The following is a 19,670-nucleotide window of genomic DNA, read 5'->3' on the forward strand; positions in this document are numbered from 1 at the left end:
TTACCTTTTCCTGTCCATCATCTTTTCTTTTCCTTTTTTTTTTAAAGAGAGAATTTTTTAATACTTATTTTTTAGTTTTCAGTGGACACAACATCTTTATTTTATTTTTATGTGATGCTGAGGATCGAACCCAGTGTCTTGCGCATGCCAGGCAAGCACGCTACCGCTTGAGCCTCATCCCCAGCCCTCTTTTTTCCTTTTCTTTTCTTTTTTTTTTTGTTGTTGTTTTTAGTTGTAGATGGACACATACCTTTATTTTATTTAGTTAGTTTTATGTGGTGCTGAGGATCAAACCCAGTGCCTCATATGTTAGGCAAGCACTCTACCACTGAGCTACAACTCCAGTTCCCGATCTATTATCTTTAATATCTCATTTCTTCTTCTTCCCCAAAAGACCTTCTTCTTCTTCTCCTTCTTCAAAATAATCATCATCATCTCCATCCTGAATTCCTTCATTAAATACAATAAGTTCACTTCCTCTTCTCTCTCTCCCAATTCGGGCTCTGCTACATCTTCATCCTCCTCCTTATCTTCCTCTTCTTTCTCATACTCTTCAGATGAACCAGCTTCATCTTCTTCATCTCCATCCTATTCATCTTCCTCTTCTGAGTCTGGTCCTTTGTCACCCTCCTGACCAACTCTATCTGAGCATGTAACTTATTGCAGCAATTCAAAAATACTTTATAATTTTCTAGGTTTGTCATCTCAGGGTTAAACAAGTCAAAACTCCTCAAATTTTTAATGTTTTGCAGAGCTTCTACTATACTGAGATGTTTGATTTTATTTCCATTCAGACTGAGGTAGATAAGATTTGGACATGGTTCTGCCAGGACTTCCAAGCCTCCAGAAATTAAATTGTCAGTAAGTTCCAACTTTCAAAGTTTAGATAAGCTGATAAGTTGGGCCAGAGAACTTAATTTCATGTTGACTATACTCAAAAAATCTAGTTCTTTAAAAGTGTTATCCAGGCCCTCAATTTCCCCACTGACACAGGTAATTATCAAGACCTAACTCCACCACCTCCTCCACACTTTGTTCTTTAATCCTTGCTACTCTCCTCCTTTCCCCATTCCTGCCACTCCCACTATCCCCCAACCCTAAAATTTTAAAACATTTGGAAATCAATGAAAAAAAAAAAAAACATAAATATAAACACACACTACCCCCAGATAGGTGTGGGGGACAAAGAAAAGAATTAGCATATGGAGCCAAGGAGTTGGGACTCCAGCCGCCCACGCCTCCTTATCTACACATGCATGCATGCATGCACACACACACTAGCCATTCCTTCCCCTTCAATGGCTGAGCCTCCAAGACAGGGCAGTGCCAACCAACCCCCTACTCTACATTCCCAAGAATCTACTTTTGCCATCCCATGTTCTCACTCAAGGATCATTACTCACAGTTTCAAACAGTTCTTCCATCAGTTCATTCACTTCCTTTTCTGTGAAAAAGCCAAAAAGTAGGTTGTTGGCAGAAATTATTTTCATTTTGCAGTAAGGGAATATCTATGGAGACAATGGATGCTGTTTCCCACAAAGCATCTAACAAAATCCTCATCTCTATCCTTCATTCATTCAAATCAAAAACACTTATGGAACAACAACTATACTACCCGTTCAAGGTATTTGGGATACAGAAGAGAATGAAAGAGAAAGTTCTCCTTTCATGAAGCTTAAATTTTAGTGAGAAGACATCAGAAAATCTGACCTAAATGATTTTACAATTAGATACATTCATAGTTGGTTGGCCTGTTTAATTATACAGCACTGACTGGACTCAAGAAGCAAGTCTTACAGGGCCCGGTATATATACCTGTAATCCCAGAATACCTATAATCCAGGATACTGGGGAAACTGAGGCAGGAAGATCACAAGTTTAAGGACAGTCTGGGCAACCTGGTGAGACTCTGTCTCAAAATCAAAAATACATAAGGGCTGGGGCTATAGCTCAGTAGCAGAGTACTTGTCTAGCAAGTGTGAGGCAATGGTTTCGATCCTTAGCACCACATAAAAATAAACAAAAAAATGTATGCTGTCCATATACAACTACAAAAAAATTAAATACATAGATAGATAGAAAGGTAAATAAATATGACTGGGAATACAGCTCAGTGGCAGAGTGTTCCTGGGTTCAATCCCCAGTAATGCAAAAAAAAAAAAAAAAAAAAAAGAGAGAGAGAGAGACATAAGTCTCCAAAAGTGTGTCACAAAATTGACGCATCTTTGAATCTAAACCATTCAGCAACTACATCAATGATTTAGAAGATTCAGAAAACACTCTTATTAAATCTGTAGATAACAGGAAGCTAGAAGGAAATGCCAATCCAACTAATCACAGATTTAAAAATCAGTATTCTCAAATCACCTAAATAGAATGGGTGGGGATAAATTTAAAGTCCTACATTTAGGATTTTAAAAAGTCAGTTTCTTAAGTACATAAAAAGTTGACATGGTTTAAAAACAATTAGTCTGAAAAAGACCTAAAAGTTTCAGTTTACTTCAAGGTCAGTATGATACAGCTGCACCAAAATGATGCTCATATGCAAGAAGACAGGCATATCACTAACTACAGCAGAGCCTTAGACCACATCTAGAGGACTCTGAGCTATAAAAGTCCTTCTTCAGAGAGCATAAAAAAGTGTAAAACTGCTAGGGATATAGTTCTGTGGTATAGCACTTCCCTAGCATGTATGAGGTCCTGGGTTTGATTCCTAGGATTGGAAAAAAAGAAAAGGTTAAAATCCAAATGTTTATTAAAAAAAAAAAAATGTTTAATAGTAAGTAACAAAAGCTAAAATTCATTTTAAAAGTTAAAAAAAATTTTTTAAAAACCACCTTGGTGAGGATGTGGAACAATTAGAACCCTAATAATAATATAAAATGGAAAACTGCTTTGGAAAATGATCTGGAAATTTCTTACAAAACTAAGTTATATAACTATCAAGGATTTACTGATTCCTCATCTAAAGAGTTGACTCAGGAGAAATTAAACATATAAGCACAGAAACCAACACAAGAAAGTTGAGCAGAATATATTAATGATAGCCAAAAACTGAAAAGAATCCACATGCCCAGTAACACAAAAGTAGACAAACTGTTGTATATATACATGAAATTCTCTAAAATTCTGTAAACTGTTGTATATATACATGAAATTCAGTAAAAGGGGACAAACTAATGACATATGCTATGAAGGATTCTTAAAAATATACTAAGTAAAAGAAGCCTCACACCTAGAGCGCATATAATATGATTTCATTTATATGAAGTTCTGAAATAGACAATTCTTATTTGTGATTAAAAAAAAAAAACAGAAAGGGGGGGAGGCGGGGGAGGGGAAATGACTGACTTGGAAGGGGCATGAGGGAACTTTCTACAGTGATGATTCTATGTCCTGATAGGAATATGAGTTACACAAATAAAGGTATGTCAAAATTCATTAAATGGTATACTTCAGAAATGTGTAATACGTTGTATATAAATTTTCATAAATGAGAAGTCACAAACAAATACTGAGCTCTAGTTCATGATATGCAAAGAGAAGTTTTTTTTTTATTTTATTTTTCTTATTTGGTACTGGGGATTGAACCCAGAGGCGCTTTACCATCAAGCCATATCCCAGTCCTTTTTATTTTTGCTTTTTTTATATTGAGACAGGGTTTCACTTGAGTTGCTTAGGGCCTCATTAAGTTGCTGAGGCTGGCCTCGAACTTGCGAACCTCAAGCCTCAGCCTGAGTCACTGGGACTACAGGGGTGCATCACCACATTCGGCTGGAGAAGTGCTTGAAATCAAAATATAACTCACTCTTAAATGCATTTTTTTTTTTTTTTTTAGTTACAGATGGATGCAATATCTTTATTTCGTTTATTCATTTTTATGTGGTGCTGAGGATCGAACCCAGTGCATCACATATGCAAGGCAAGTGCTCTGCCACTGAGCCACAACCCCAGCCCTAAATGCATTTTTTAAAAGATGAATTCATAGATGAACAGAGAGAAATGGAGAGCTGCATGATAAAACAAATGCATATTCAAAGTTTCCCCCAGGGCTGGAGTTGTAGCTCAGCGCTTGCCTTGTATGGGTGAGGCACTGGATTCGTCCCTCAGCATTACATAAAAATAAATATATAAATACACAATTAAAATAAGTTAATTTTTTAAAAAATAAAAAAATAAAAGATATTGTGTTAATCTACAACTAAAAATATTTTTTTATTTTTTTAAATATTTTATTTTTTAGTTCTTGGTGGACACAACATCTTTGTTTGTATGTGGTGCTGAGGATCGAACCCGGGCCGCACGCATGCCGCCTGAGCCACATTCCCAACCCTAAAAATATTTTTTTAAAGAAAATCCTTTTTTTTTTTAAGAGAGAGAGAGGGGGAGGAGAGAAAGAATTTTTTTTAATATTTATTTTTTAGTTTTCGGCGGACACAACATCTTTGTTGGTATGTGGTGCTGAGGATCGAACCCGGGCCGCACGCATGCAAGGCGAGCGCGCTACCGCCTCAGCCACATTCCCAGCCCCTAAAAATATTTAAAAAAAAAAAGGTTTCCCGGGGCTGGGGATGTGGCTCAAGTGGTAGCGTGCTCGCCTGGCATGCATGCGGCCCGGGTTTGATCCTCAGCACCACATACAAAAAAAGATGTTGTGTCCGCCGAAAACTAAAAAATAAATATTAAAATTCTCTCTCTCTCTCAAAAACAAACAAACAAAAAAAAACATAAAGAACAAACAAGAAGAATATGGAAATGTTAATTGAGCAGTTGTTCAGACTAGAACACACTGTATTTGCAGAATGATGCACTCCCTCTCACTGAAGATATACAGAGACAAAAAGGTCATATCACAGAAATTATAAACAAATTCTCAAGTGGGAAAAAAAATATGACCCCACAGAACTTTTAAAGTATGATTTTATGCTTTTTTATTATTTTTTTCATTTTAGTCACCCATACAAGGATAAATTCTGTTGAAGGGATTATAATTGAATAATATCACAATGTCACATTTGTTTTATGACAAGGAGTAGGAAGAAAATTTATATTTTACCCTAGTTTTCACAGAACTCTCACTAGAAAGATGGCTCTTCATTCAGGCATCTCAAAAAAGTTATTTACTTAATTGGCAAATATTGCCAGCACTGTGCTAAACGTTGACTTTACAGCAGTAAATAACACAAAGCCCTGGAGAAGCTCCCAGTCCAGGAGAAAAAGAGAGATGCTAAATAAGAAATTATCAGAGCAATGAGTATATAAAAAAAATATTAAAAAATGGTATGAGAGTGCAAAGCAAGATGATCAATTCTAATTAAAGAGAGTGTCGCTAAGAAATTATATGTAACCAGAAATAACAGTAGATAAACAAAAAGGGAAAACAAGTATGTTCCAGCTGACGGATGAACAGAAAAAAGATAGCCTGCTTTTCTGCTTGAAGCAGAAAATTTCCTTACCTGAAAATGACACTACAGACAAGCTCCTCCTTTTAAAAAGATTCTTTCCTTGTCTTCTAAGACACTACATTTTCTTGTGGTTTCCTAGTCCCTCCTTCGATGTTTTCTCAAAGCCTAAATCCTCCAGCCTTCTCATTCCACGCATCCTCTTTAACTTCTGGTGCTTTCTTTCCAATGCTTCCTCTAACTCTTTTTCCCCGTGCAGTACAAGAGATTGAATCCAGAGACTCCCCACATGTTTAGGCAAGCATTCTACCACTGAGTTACATCCCCAGCCTTTTGTTTTTTTTTTAGTTGTAGATGGACACAATACCTTTATTATTTTATTATTTTTATGTGGTGGTGAGGATCAAACCCAGGGCCTCACATGTGCTAGGCAAGTGCTCCACCACTGAGCCACAACCACAACCCTCCCCAGCCCTTTTTATTTTGAGACATGGTCTCACTCAATTGGCCAGGCTCAAACTTGCAATCCTCTTGCCTCAGGCTCCAGAGTTCCTGGGAATTCAGTTGTGTGCCACTAAGTCCTACTCCTCTAAACTTAATTGCTACAATAGATAATTTGGATAATTTATCAAAATAAATAGAAGACCTTCATAAAGGAGATGGTATTCTGTAGGAAATATATTGCATTATTTAGACACACAGTAAATATTTTTGGAGGCCTAAAAAAAAAAATCTCTGTACAACTTGGTCAAAAGGTAAGACCTTGCTTTCTCCACATTGTACATATTACTCCAGCACAGGGTCATGTAGACCCTTTGTAAAAATCAATGGTTTTTTTTTTTTTTTTTTTGGATACAGGGTCTCACTATGTTGCCCAGACTTGACTCCAAGTCCTAAACTCAAGTGATCTTCCACCTCAGCCTTCCAAGTAAAAATAAATGATTTCTGAAATATAAATTTTCCATGACTGGAACACTAGCCAATGATACAATTTTTTAAACAAATTACTCAAAGTTATCAAGATTGTTTTATATACTACTGTCTTGCAGCAGGTTGTGGCAAAAGTGGTATGCCATGGAATTTATCTGGGCCTATGTCCTCAGACTAGTTTAATATATTAATTTTACCCATCAAATACATTAAACTAGTATTAAATCAAATACCAGTTTAATCTTTCTAAAATCCAACTCAGTTTCTATTGATTTTCTACTTAAAACTTCCCCATGATCTGAACACTACTTATGTTTAGTACCACCTCTCACACAACTCCACCTAATTAGATATTTTCTAAACACATTTTTTTGATGCTTGATAATTTTGTGGTTTGCAGATGCTCTTGTGTTTGCATTATCCCTCTCTGTTCCCAATCATCAAAAATCTCTCATACCTTCTTGAAAGCTTGGCTAAAACATCTCATCTTGTGAATCCTTTCCTAAGCCTCCTACCCTATTCCATACCATACTCTAGGAGATGACAATCTCTTTAGGTGACCAAGTGTACTTTACACTCAACCTGTTTGGCACCTATCATGTTATACTGAAATTCTTTCCCTTGACTAGTCTCTCACAGGGCAGGGACTGCTCAAATTTTTCTTGGTATCCCAACTACAATCTTTGCCAAATAATAAGAACTCAATGCATCACTATGGGATATAAAAATAAAATACTGCATTCTGAACATATACCTAAATTTAAAGAATTACAGAAATAAGCAGTAGAGGAAACTTAAATGTCTTAACTTAAACATGCTGCAAATTTCACCAACAAAAATCTACAAAATAAACAAAGGTAGATGCAGAACAGACAAAACTAGGATTTGATAAACATACTCACTGGTAATTCTCACTGCCCGGTCAGTACGGAAATCCTCTGTATCTGGTTCATCAAGATCTTCTAGAAAATTATATTCTGGATCATCATCATCATCGGCTTCATCTAGGGGGAAAAATGTTTTATACATTTATTCCCAAGTTCTGAACTCATTACCAATAAAATCTTAGTATTTTCTCTCTTTTTTAAAAAAAAATATTTATTTTATTTTAGTTTTCGGCGGACACAACGTCTTTGTATGTGGTGCTGAGGATCGAACCCGGGCCGCACGCATGCCAGATGAGCGTGCTACCGCTTGAGCCACATCCCCAGCCCAGTATTTTCTCTTTTTAAATTTTTTATTATTTTTAGTTTCACATGACAATAGAATATATTTTAACATATTATACATACATGGAGTATAACTTCCCATTCTTGCGGTTGTACATGATGTGGAGTCACACTGGTCATGTATTCATACATGAAAACAGGAAAGTAATGTCCAATTCATTCTACTATCTAAAATCTTGGTATTTTCAACACCTTAAGAATCTGTTCCAATAAATAATGTACATTTTTTAACTTTTTAAAAACTGGTTTTCTCCTCAGTGCCTCTGCACAGATCATTTCCTACAGCTGTCATCTCACCTACTTTCTCCAATAAGCCAGGTTCTGCCCCTCCTTTCAAAATAAACTTAAGGTTATCAATATGCAGCAGAAGACAGAAAGCTGATAATCTCTCTTTGAGTAGTACCCCATGAAAATGAGACACAAAAAGATAGACCACCCACAGGCAGTTAGGGAATGGGTCTCAGAGAAGGAGGAAGACATGATTAGAAAATCAAGCTTCAGACCCCACCTAGTCCTAACCACAGGATATTTCCTTAACTACCCCTAGCAATGACCTACCTAGAGAACACTCACCCCCACTGTTATGCTAATAAAGGCTCAGAAACTACTCTCTCCAGGGGCTGGAGTTGGAGCTCAGCAGTAGAGCACTTGCCTCTTACAGTGAGGCACTGGGTTTGATTCCCAGCACCATGCATAAAAAATAAATGAATAAATAAAGGTCCATCAACAACTAATATAAAAAGAAGAAAAAGAAAAAAGAAGAAGAAAGAAAAGAAAAGAAACTGCTCTCTCCAGATTAGCTGAAGTCAAAATAGAACTGATTGGTCCCTTTCTGAATCCTATATTTACCAATCACCTACAGAGACAGATCAAGCCCATAAAACCCCCTAGACAGAAGACAGGCCTCTGAGACTGTACCTTCCCTCAGAATCACTCCTGTATTCTGGGAGCCTTTTCTGCTTTAAATAATCTTGCTTTTCTACCCTTCACTTGTACATTTCTCTATGGATCTCATTCTTTGAATCTGCCAAAGAACCCACCTGTTTTTCAAAATTAGTACTTTTTAGCTGGATGCAGTGGCATATGCCTGTAATCTCAGGAGGCTGAGGCAGGAGGCCCTAGGTTTGAGGCTACCCTCCTCAACTAAGTGAGATTCTGTCTCAAAATTAAAATTTTAAAATATAAATAAATTACTAAAAAGGGCTGGAGATACAGCTCAGTGGTAGAATACTTGCCTGCCACTTGTGAGGCTTTGTGTTCAATCCATAGTACCATAAAAAAAAAAAAAAAACCTTTTTGTAAAAGCTATTTGTACACTATTGATAATAATAATAATAAAAAGGAATGGCATAAATTACATAGCCACTCCCAACAATTAGGGAGTGGCTATATAATTATAATATCTTGGTGTGATAAAATTAAAAATGTGAACATACAGCATTCTATAAATGCTTAATATATGCATGACAGTAGAGCATAATTTCTGCATACATAATAACAATAAGTATGAAAGTTATGTATCTGCAATGATAAGAATCATAAATAAATAAAAATGTACAAAAATAATAAATGTTATGCGAGGGTAGTAGAAATACTGGAAATACAGGTGTTTTTCTAATTTTCTTTAATTCATTGATTGTTTTTTTTTTTTTTTTTTGCAGTACTGGGGACTAAAGTCAGAGGCAGTCTACCACTTAGCCACATCTCTAGGTCTGTATTCATTTATTTATTTTTAAATTTTGAGACAGGGTCTCACTAAGCTGCTCAGGGTGGCATCAAATTTGTCATCCTCCTACTGAAGCCAGATTTAAAGTCAGGTAGTCAGTGTAGTTAGGTAAATCGGGTCTAATACCGAGTGAAATCTAAAATGGAGGCCATGCTGGAAATGACTCAGGAAAAACACAGGACAATGGAATGTTAATGGAGCCCAGGAAACAGCCCCCAACAGATTTGAAGATAGCCCTTCACAAAGAAGTGTTAATAAACAGCCCCCAGCAAACTTAAAGATAGCCCATCACAAAGAAGTGTCCCACCCCTCGGGCTCTCCAACCTACATTCCATCACCAAAACTATAAAAAGGGGAGACAACAGCCCTTCCTCGGATTCCACCTTTTGGGTCCCCTTCTTCCTCTGGGAGAAGTCTTTTCTGCTGTCCTTTAATAAACTTCTACTTTCTACTCTGACCTTGCCTCGGCGTGCTTCTTTGGTGTTATTCTTCAACATCGGGGAAGCAAGGACTCGTCACCGGTCAACAGCGGTATCACTACTTCAGCCTCCCAAGTCACTAGGATTACTGCTGCTACTGTGCCTAATGTTTTTCTTTTTTTTTCTTTTCTTTTTTTGTGCACACTAGGCAAGCTCTCTATTGCTGAGCTACATTCCCAGCCCCCATGATTTTCTTTAATGTTAACATTATGACGTCTTTTCAAAATTTTTTTTTACACTGGCATCTCACTATGTTCTTCAAACTCTTTTTTTTTTTTTTTTTTAAAGAGAGAGTGAGAGAGGAGAGAGAGAGAATTTTTTTTTAATATTTATTTTTAGTTCTCGGCGGACACAACTTCTTTGTTGGTATGTGGTGCTGAGGATCGAACCCGGGCCGCACGCATCCCAGGCGAGCGCGCTACTGCTTGAGCCACATCCCCAGCCCTCTTCAAACTCTTAATTCCTATGCTCAAGTGATCCTCCTTCCTTAGTCTCTCAAACAGCCAGGACTACAGCTGGGCACCACTATGCCCAGTTTCTTTTCAATTCCTTAATAAAAACTGTAAAGTCATTACATTATATTTTTTCACTCCTAGAAATTGAACCCAGGGGCTGGCACATGCTTAGGTAAGTACTCCACCACAAGCTACATCCCCAGACCTAGATTACAGAATTTGAGGTGATATTTTTCCCAGACAACTTTAGATCAGTATTTTCTAAGAAAACTTTCTGCAATCATGGAAATGGTCTACATATGTACTGTGGAATACGACAGCCACTAGCCACATGTGATTGCCGACAACTTGAAATGTGGCTAGTGAAACTAAGGAAATTAATTTAAGAGAAAGAAATAAACTACCAAAAAGAAAAGAATTAAATTCATAACAACTATGTATCCATTAAACAGGAGAAGAAATTTCTAGGTATTATGATGAAAAAAATCTAAATTGGGCTGGGGATGTGGCTCAAGCGGTAGCGCGCTCGCCTGGCATGCATGCGACCCGGGTTCGATCCTCAGCACCACATACCAACAAAGATGTTGTGTCTGCCGAGAAGTAAAAAATAAATATTAAAAATTCTCTCTCTCTCTCTCTCTCTTTAAAAAAAAAAAAAAGAAAAAAATCTAAATTATATCATTAAGTAAAAGGAACAATCTGCAGATCAATAGGTATAATAAGATTCTTTGTATGAAAAACTTTCTCACTTAAGATTCTTTGTGTGAGGGGCTGGGAATGTGGCTCAAGCGGTAGTGCACTCGCCTGGCATGCGTGCGGCCTGGGTTCGATCCTCAGCACCACATACAAACAAGGATGTTGTGTCCACTAAATACTAAAAAATAAATATTAAAAAATTCTCTCTCTCTCACTCTCTTTTTTTTTTAATCTTTTTTTTTAAAGAGAGAGTGAGAGAGGAGAGAGAGAGAGAGAGAGAGAGAATTTTTTTTTTAATATTTATTTTTTTAGTTCTCGGCGAACACAACATCTTTGTTGGTATGTGGTGCTGAGGATCGAACCCGGGCCGCACGCATCCCAGGCGAGCGCGCTACCGCTTGAGCCACATCCCCAGCCCTCACTCTCTCTTTAAAAAATAAAAATAAAAAAAAAAGATTCTTTGTGTGAAAAACTTTCTCACTTAAGAGAAATATATGCTTAAGTGAACACAAAGAATATCAAAAAGCGCATGAAATTTAAAGACTGAAAAATAAAATGCTTTTTCACTTTCTACCCTTCCACAGTATTTTATAATATGAAATGAGCCTCTTTCGTTAAAAATAAATATACACTTTTTTCTTTTTTTAAAAACATTTTTTAGTTGTAGTTGGACACAATATCTTTATTTCACTTCTTTATTTTTATGTAGTGCTGAGGATCGAACCCAGGGTCTCACATGTGCAAGGCGAGTGCTCTACCACTGAGCCACAACCCCAGCCCCCACACTTTTTTTCTTTTCTATAGTTTCTAATATGTTGGCCATGCTAGCCTTCAACTCTTGGGAATCCTTCCACCTCAGTTTCCCCATTCAAGAGTCCACAGATGCTACCACTATGCCTGGCTTACACATACTTTTTTCTTGTATTCTTTTTCTAGAAACAAGGTCTTGCTATGTTACCCTGGCTGGCCTTGAACTTGCAATCTTCCTGCAAGCCTCAGCAGCCCAAGAAAAATGGCATCAGAGGTGTGTGCAAGCCATTGCACCCAGTTTTATATATACATTTTAATTCATTATCAATGGAAAATTTATGCTAATTTACCCAAATCTACTTTGATAATTATTTTATTTAAATATTTATTTATTTTTTAGTTGTAGTTGGACACAATACCTTTATTTATTTATTTTTATGCATGCTGAGGATCGAACCCAGGGCCTCACATGTGCTAGGCAAGTGCTATACTGCTGAGCCACAAACCCAGCCCCTACTTTGATAATTCTTGACTCAATATTCGTACTCAATTTGCTGGGCGTGGTGGTGTACACCTATAATCCCAGTGGCTCTCAAGGCTGAGGCAGAAGGATCCTCAGTTCAAAGCTAGCCTCAGCAAAAGCAAGGCACTAAGAAACTCAGTGAGACCCTATCTCTAAATAAAATACTGGGGATGTGGCTCAGTGGCCGAGTGCCTCTGAATTCAATCCTTAGTACCCTCCAAAAAACATGAGTAAATAAATTATACTCAATTCATAATATGTTAATTTGCATTGTTAATTCATAGCTATTTAAATATCAAGTTTTTTTCCATCTATTTCTGGGTTTATCTTGCCATTACAAATTCTTTGTTTCCTAGGAAATGGAATCCTATCTTCCTAATCTCTACAATACATTTAATGTATATCTCTCTACAGCAAGATCTTTACCAACATTGTTGAATAATCAAAGTTCTCGGGAAAGCCTATCACATATGGGTAGTGTGTATAGGTTTGGACCCCATCTGTTTGGGTGCAAGAAGTACAACAGATGGCTTCTGCCCACACCACACAAATGGGTCAGTCAATATTTTTCTCCAAGAACTTACTTGGCAAAGATGCTGAAAAATCATTTAATAGGATTTCTTCTGAGTTCTGCTTAGCTCTTGATACTGTGGTGGTAGAATGTGCTCATTGATTAATAATGTCAACATTTACCCAGGTAACCTTAAGTTGGTATGCTCCTCTAGTGATATTTCTTAATTATTTTCTGCAAGTAAGATTCTGACTTTTGCCAGGTATGGTGGCATATGCCTGTAATACCAGCAATGTGGGAATCTGAGGCAGGGGGATTTCAAGTTCAAAACCAGCCTCAGCAACTCAATGAGGCCCTAAGCAACTTTCGAGAACCTGTCTCAAAATAAAAAATAAAAAGGGCTGGGAATGTAGATCAGTGGTTAAGTACCACTGAGTTCAATCCATGGTTCCAAAAAGAAAAGACTGACTTTAACATGTAGATCAAATGGTACTACGAATATGTGAAAATAACCAAAAATGCTATAAAAAGTATATAGGCCTATGGCATAAGTTTGGTACTAGGATACCATATCAAGCATCATTTCCTGTTTACCAGCCCTGAGTAAATTCAGCTGGTAGACTTAGGGGCCAAACACTCTAATCATTGGCTGTGTGTGTGTGTGTGTGTGTGTGTGTGTGTGTGTGTGTGTGTTTTGTTGTTGTTGTTCTAACAACTGAACCCAGGGATGCTTTACCACTAACCTATATCCTCAGCCCTTTTTTATTTTGATACAAGGTCTTGCTAAGTTACTAAGCTGGCCTGGAATTTGTGATCCTATTGCTTTAGCCTCCCAAGAAGCTGGAATTACAGGTGTGCACCACCATGCCAGGCCTCTCTCCATTACTCTTTTTTTATTGTTCTTTTTTTTTTTCCAGTTGTCAACGGACTTTTATTTTATTTATTTATATATGGTGCTGAGAATCAAACCCAGTGCTTCGCATATGCTAGACAAGTGCTCTACCACTGAGCTACAACCACAGTCCTGTCCATTTCTTTTTGCATAGATTTGGAAGTTTGGTGTAAAAGAACCTCAGAGAGGGCTGTTAGAAAAAATAAATTCAAAAAATGAACTTCAAGGGCTGGGGTTGTAGCTCAGTGATAGAGCATTTGCCTCACACACATGAGGCCCTGGGTTCGATCCTCAGCACCATATAAAAATAAATAAATAAAGGTATTATGTCCATCTACAATAAAAATATTTTTTTAAAAAATGAACTTTAAGAAATATGTAGACCCAAAAACAAAATATCATAAAAATTTTTAAGTCTGTATAGGGAGGGAAAAACTGCATAGTTCTCATCAGATTCTCAAAGGACAATTCCTTTGAAAGGAATAAATACTAGGGCTGGGGATGTGGCTCAAGCAGTAGCGCGCTCGCCTGGCATGCGTGCGGCCTGGGTTCGATCCTCAGCACCACATACCAACAAAGATGTTGTGTCCTCCGAGAACTAAAAATAAATATTTAAAAAAAAAATTTAAAAAAAATAAAAAGTCTCTCTCTTCCCCTCCTGTTCACCATGTGAGCTGCCTCCCTCTGCCACACTCTTCCACCATGATGTTCTGCCTCACCTCAAGCCCCAAGGAATGGAGCCAGCCTTCTATGGACTAAGACCTCTGAAACTATGAGCTTTTAAATAAACTTTTCCTCCCCTAAATTGTTCTGATTGGGTCCTTTGAGTCTAAAACATTTAGACTTCTATCAGAAAGACTAAAGGGCTGGATGCAGTAGCAATGGCCTGTAATCCCAGCAGCTCAGGAGGCTGACACAGAAGAATCATGAGTTCAAACCCAGCCTCAGCAACAGTGAGGCACTAAGCAACTCAGTGAGACTCTGTCTCTAAATAAAATACAAATCAGGGCTGGGGACATGGCTCAGTGGTCAAGTACCCTTGAGCTCAATCCCTGATAACAAAAAAAAGAAAGACTAGTAGGAGTGTTGAAGATGTATCTAAGTGGTAGAGAACTTGCCTAGCATGTACAAAGTCCTGAGTTCAATCCCCAGTACCACAAAAACAAAAAAGAAAAAAAGGCTAGCGGGATAACAAATAAGTCACTGATTATTGAAGAACTGATTCTCCAGTTTATTTGATCAATTTCAAACTTCGTATTTTCCTTTGTATATAATTTTATGCATTTTGTTACCTATTATTTTCCCTGGAATAGAGGAAAAATAGAAAAAAAGAAAACGGCTAAGATTCAAAACAATTTGTTTCTTGTCATCTATCTTTTCTAACTGAATGAGAAAAGTCCTAAATTTAAATTTAGGACTAGAATTCTATTCTTCCTCTTCCCACATTAATGTAGAAAACTAAAACTAACCAACTACATATCTGAAAACTCTTACAGATGCATCTCAAACTATTATCAGGGGTCCCTCTGCGGAAAGACAGTGTCATCCTGGGGAAGAGCGTTAGCACTTTTTTAAATATTTGATTTCTTTATAACAAGCTTATATTACTTGCATACTTTTACTAGAAAAAAAGAAGAACTCTGGGAAGGATATATCTAACAGAATCTACTATGCGTATTTATCTGCCACCTCTCTATCCTTCCTTCCTATCATGGTTTTCAAAAATATTTCAAAGGTCCAGTTCAATTACCTACTTCTTTTATGTAGATATAGTATGTGGGGAGCCACACTGAGTTACCACACCTTCCGGTCCTCATGCACCACAGGGATCTGAAAGATCACTGTAATCTGGTGTGATAGTGCCATGACTCCTGACTCGGTCTTTTCCCCTGCTGGATAGCAAGGCCAGTTTCACGAGTAGGCATACCCCTGGGGTTGAGCTACACTCACCTATTCTTTTGTAATCCTACCCCTTTGCCCTGTTTGGGATAGAATGTTCCATGAAAACTCCCTTTTTGTGTCCCTTTCTCTTGCTCTGCCTTTGGGTGTGCCTTCCTAGATGTCAGTCAACCTGCTGACAGCAGACATCACCAAGCTAGGCTCAACCCCCTGAAACCTGATCCCTTGCCTCAGGGCTTCCCCTCAGTAAAAGGGTTCAGCATGTGCTCTCAATCTCTGTCTTTCTGTGGACCCCTAAGGTCAGAGGAGCAGTCACAGGACCCAAAGAAAAAGGTATCTGTCTCTTATATGATTACTTCCTACAGCCCAGTTCATCTGGGGTGACCCTGAGTGTTTGAGTCATGGAATTGGACAATAGTTGATCATCCTAAACATGAATTATCTTCCCCTCTTCTAAAAACCTTACAATGAGCCCAGTACAATGGCCCACACTGGTAATTCCAACTATCAGAGAGGCTGAGGCAGGAGGATCACATGAGCCCAGGAGGTTAAAGCCAGCCTGGGTGACATAGCAAAACCTCATCTCTTTAAACAAAACAAACAAAAAAATTAAATTAAATGTATTTAAACAAACAAAAAAATTAAATTAAAAATAAATGTATCATGAACTAACACAGACCAGATGTCCTTTCTTTTTTTAATATATTTTTTTTAAGTTGTAGATGGTCCCAATACCTTTACCTTTATTTTATTTTTTTTAACGTGGTGGTAAGGATTGAACCCAGTGCTTCACACATGCTAGGCAAGTACTCTACCGTTGAGCTACAACCTCAGCCCCAGATGTCCTTTCATTTTCAATATATAAGCCTTTATCCCTGAAGGATCCAAGTACAATGCCTATATAAGAAAAGTATTTATTAAATTTTGCCAAACGATATGGAATATGATTTTTTTAAATTTTTTTTTAGTTGCTCGAGACAATACAATGATCTTGACATATCATACATTTGATTCAATGGGGTATGAATTCTCATTTTTTCATGTGTACAGATTGCAGGATCACATTGGTACAATATGATTAATAGTATCAGAAGGTACATTCAAGTGCTGGGGTTATAACTCAGTAATACAGTGCTTGCCTAGCATGTATGAGGCACTAGGTTGGATCCTCAGTACCATATAAAATAAATAAATAAATAAATAAATAAAATTAAGGTATTGTGTCCATCTATAAGTAAAAAATGAAAAAAAAAAAAAAGAAGAAGAAGAAGGTATGTTTAAACACTTAAGAGAATAATTGAATAAGTCACTTGCCCTGACATTCCTGGCCTCACCTACCTACCCATTTACAGTCTATTTCCATTCAAACTTTTATTTCATCAATATTCCTTCCCCACTTCTGGTAACATTCTTCTTTTGGGTAATAGCATACTCCAACCACATTGCGCTATGAGGTTCTGTCAACCAAGGACTCCATGCCAAAACAGTCTCCCTATGGGTGCCACACACCACCAACAGACCGGGCATGTGATCAAACCAAGCCATTCTGAGTTGTTCCCCAGATTTTTCAAATTGGCGTTTATAGTGCTGACAAAGTAAAAAGTAGTCATTGCGGGGGGTGTGCAAAAAAAAAAAAAATTGAGAACTGAACTATGTGATAAAAAGAAATACAGAGGGGGCTGGGATAGTGGCTCAGCGGTAGAGCGCTCGCTAGCATGGGCGGGACCCAGGTTCGATCCTCAGCATCACATAAAAAAATAAAGGCATTGTGTTGTGTCCATCTACACCTAACAATAAATATTTTTTTAAAAAAAGAAAAGAAAGAAAGAAATACAGAGGGAAAGAGAATCCTAACAGTTCCACTGTGGGTTTTCCTGTCTTTCCCAAAGCTTGGTCTTATTTAATCTCAACAAGATAGAGGTAGAATTCTTTTACTTGCATTATAAAGACCCTTAACTAACACAGTGTTCTTGTAGTGAACCAGTGAATCCTCATGAAATCATATAGAAAATTATGTGTGTATTTATGTTTCAGAAGAGGATCCATAATATTCAAAAGATTGCTAAAAAGGAAACCAATAGACTAGAAAAAAGGGATCCAAGAGAGGGAGAAGGAGAGAGAAAGGAAAGGGAAGTGCATCAATTTAAAAAGATGACCTTAAAAAGATGCCTCCCAGGGGCTGGGGATGTGGCTCAAGCGGTAGCGCGCTCGCCTGGCATGCGTGCGGCCCGGGTTCGATCCTCAGCACCACATACCAACAAAGATGTTGTGTCTGCCGAGAACTAAAAAATAAATATTAAAAATTCTCTCTCTCTCTCCCCCCTCTCTCACTCTCTCTTTAAAAAAAAAAAAAAAAAAAGATGCCCCCCAAAAAATTCTTAACCAAGAGAGAGAGAGAGAGAGACAGAGAGACAGAGACAGAAAACAGAGAAAGAGAGAAATTACTGATTTAAAGTAAATAACTTACATAAAAATTAAACGAACTCAAAACACACCTATGATATGACAATATGTATATATACTTGGATTTGGTTCTGTTTTGGTACTGAACCCAGAGGAGGTTTACCACTGAGCTACATCCCCAGTCCTCTTTGAGACAGGGTTTTGCTAAATTACCCAGGACAGCCTCAAATTTGCAATGCTCCTGCTTTGGCCTCCCAGGAAGGCTAGGAATAGAGGTATGTGTCACCTGTGGGTTTTTTACCACAATTCCTGGCTCATTAACTTCCTTACCAGGGCACAGAAACTCTAATCTTCCCCTGCCTTTAGCTGGCCACAGGAAATTTTCTGACCTACCCTGTTTGACAGTAGACCATGAGACCCTCCTTGGAGGAATGAATGCTCTACAAAGAGGCCAATCTGAACCATCTCTAGGTTGACAGCATTAGAACTGAATGTGATTAGAGGACATCCAGCTGGTATCCACTGCACAGAATTGCTCACTTACTGGTAAAGAGAAATCCCCACACTTCCATACCTTTTGAGGTCCCAGAAGTCCTCCGTGTGATTGTAGTGTGAAAATAAGGGGGAAAGTCTTCTTATTTTTTTCTTTCAACACAATCCCATTCTTTTTTTTTTTTTTTTTTTCCAGTATTGGGGATTAAATCTAGGAGTGCTCCACCACTGAGCTATATTACTAGCCCCTTTCTGTTTTGAGAAAGGGTCTCACTAAATTGCTTAGGGCCTTACTAAGTTGTTGAGGGCAACCTCAAACTTGTCATCCTCCTGCCTCAGCCTCCCAAACTGCTGTGATTATAGTTGTATTTTACCATGCTTGGCTACAATCCCATTCTTTAAGCTTTTGATTAACAAAAATTTTACAACATAGACAGTGGACAGAAATAGATAGTAAATGCAAACATCACTTACCTTCATTCCCCACATCATCATTCATGAGTCCCCCCAACCACATCTTCCAGTCCTCATCATCAGCTGTATTGGGATCATACATATCTGGGGTGATATCTGGAGCTCGGAGCTCTGCCTCTAGTTGCCCCAGGGGAACATCTTTCAGGGGCATCTTAGAACGGGTTCGGAATGCAATGAGACTATCATCCATGGGCTAACCAGTGGAGAAAGAAAAAAAAGCCACTCAGCGAATATGTTTTCAAATTCTCTGAACTTCATCCATTCCTCATCCTAGCTAAAACCACAAGAACTCTTCCCTAAACAATTTATTTTTTGCCGTTTATCTGAAAATATTAAGAAAAACGATGTGTTTTAAACAAACATTTCAAGAACATCTTTTGAGATATGTAATTTATACACCATAAAATTCATCCTTTTAAAGGGTATAATTGAGTGGATTCAATATATCACAGAATTATACAACCATCACCACTAATTCCAGAATGTTTTCATCATCCCAAAAAGAAACTGCATACCAAAAGTGCTGGGGAGGGATACTGACCAAATTATAATGTTATATTGTATATTATGTGCATGTGTAAAAAAATCCCATCAGTATGTATTAACTATAATGAACCAATAAAAAATGTGGAGAAAAAAAAGAAGTCCTAAACCCATTAACAGTCACCCTTTTTTTCGCTCTTCCTCCCAGCCCCTATTAACCATTCATCTTCTTTCTATCTATATGGATTTTCTTCTACTAGACATTTCACAAAAATGGACTCATACAATGTGTGGCCTGTCTTTTGCTGCTTTCACTTGGCATAACA

The 19,670-nt window shown here is 37.6% G+C and overlaps 1 protein-coding gene and 1 pseudogene across 8 annotated transcripts in view; both read right to left on the reverse strand.

The window, feature by feature from the left end:
- The window catches only part of GON4L (gon-4 like), an 86,117-nt gene that overhangs the window by 35,573 nt on the left and 30,874 nt on the right, over positions 1 to 19,670 (reverse strand). For 6 of the 7 annotated variants that reach the window (XM_081307892.1, XM_081307888.1, XM_081307891.1 and 3 more), the window contains 3 exons: positions 18,862 to 19,054; positions 7,235 to 7,336; positions 1,404 to 1,444 (listed from right to left, as the gene is read on the reverse strand). In XM_081307892.1, coding sequence (XP_081164018.1) covers positions 1,404 to 1,444; positions 7,235 to 7,336; positions 18,862 to 19,054 — 336 coding nt within the window. Of the gene's footprint in view, positions 1 to 1,403; positions 1,445 to 7,234; positions 7,337 to 18,861; positions 19,055 to 19,670 lie in introns of those variants that run through there. The other variant, XM_081307894.1, reaches the window with a different exon arrangement.
- Positions 252 to 1,372, reverse strand: LOC308656740 (acidic leucine-rich nuclear phosphoprotein 32 family member E-like; annotated as a pseudogene). The gene is made up of 2 exons: positions 1,336 to 1,372; positions 252 to 1,097 (listed from the first exon to the last, which is right to left on the reverse strand). The product of its transcript is annotated as an acidic leucine-rich nuclear phosphoprotein 32 family member E-like (transcript).

The sequence above is a fragment of the Spermophilus citellus genome, assembly GCF_964194105.1.
Source record: "Spermophilus citellus genome assembly, chromosome: 9".
Taxonomy (NCBI): domain Eukaryota; kingdom Metazoa; phylum Chordata; class Mammalia; order Rodentia; family Sciuridae; genus Spermophilus; species Spermophilus citellus.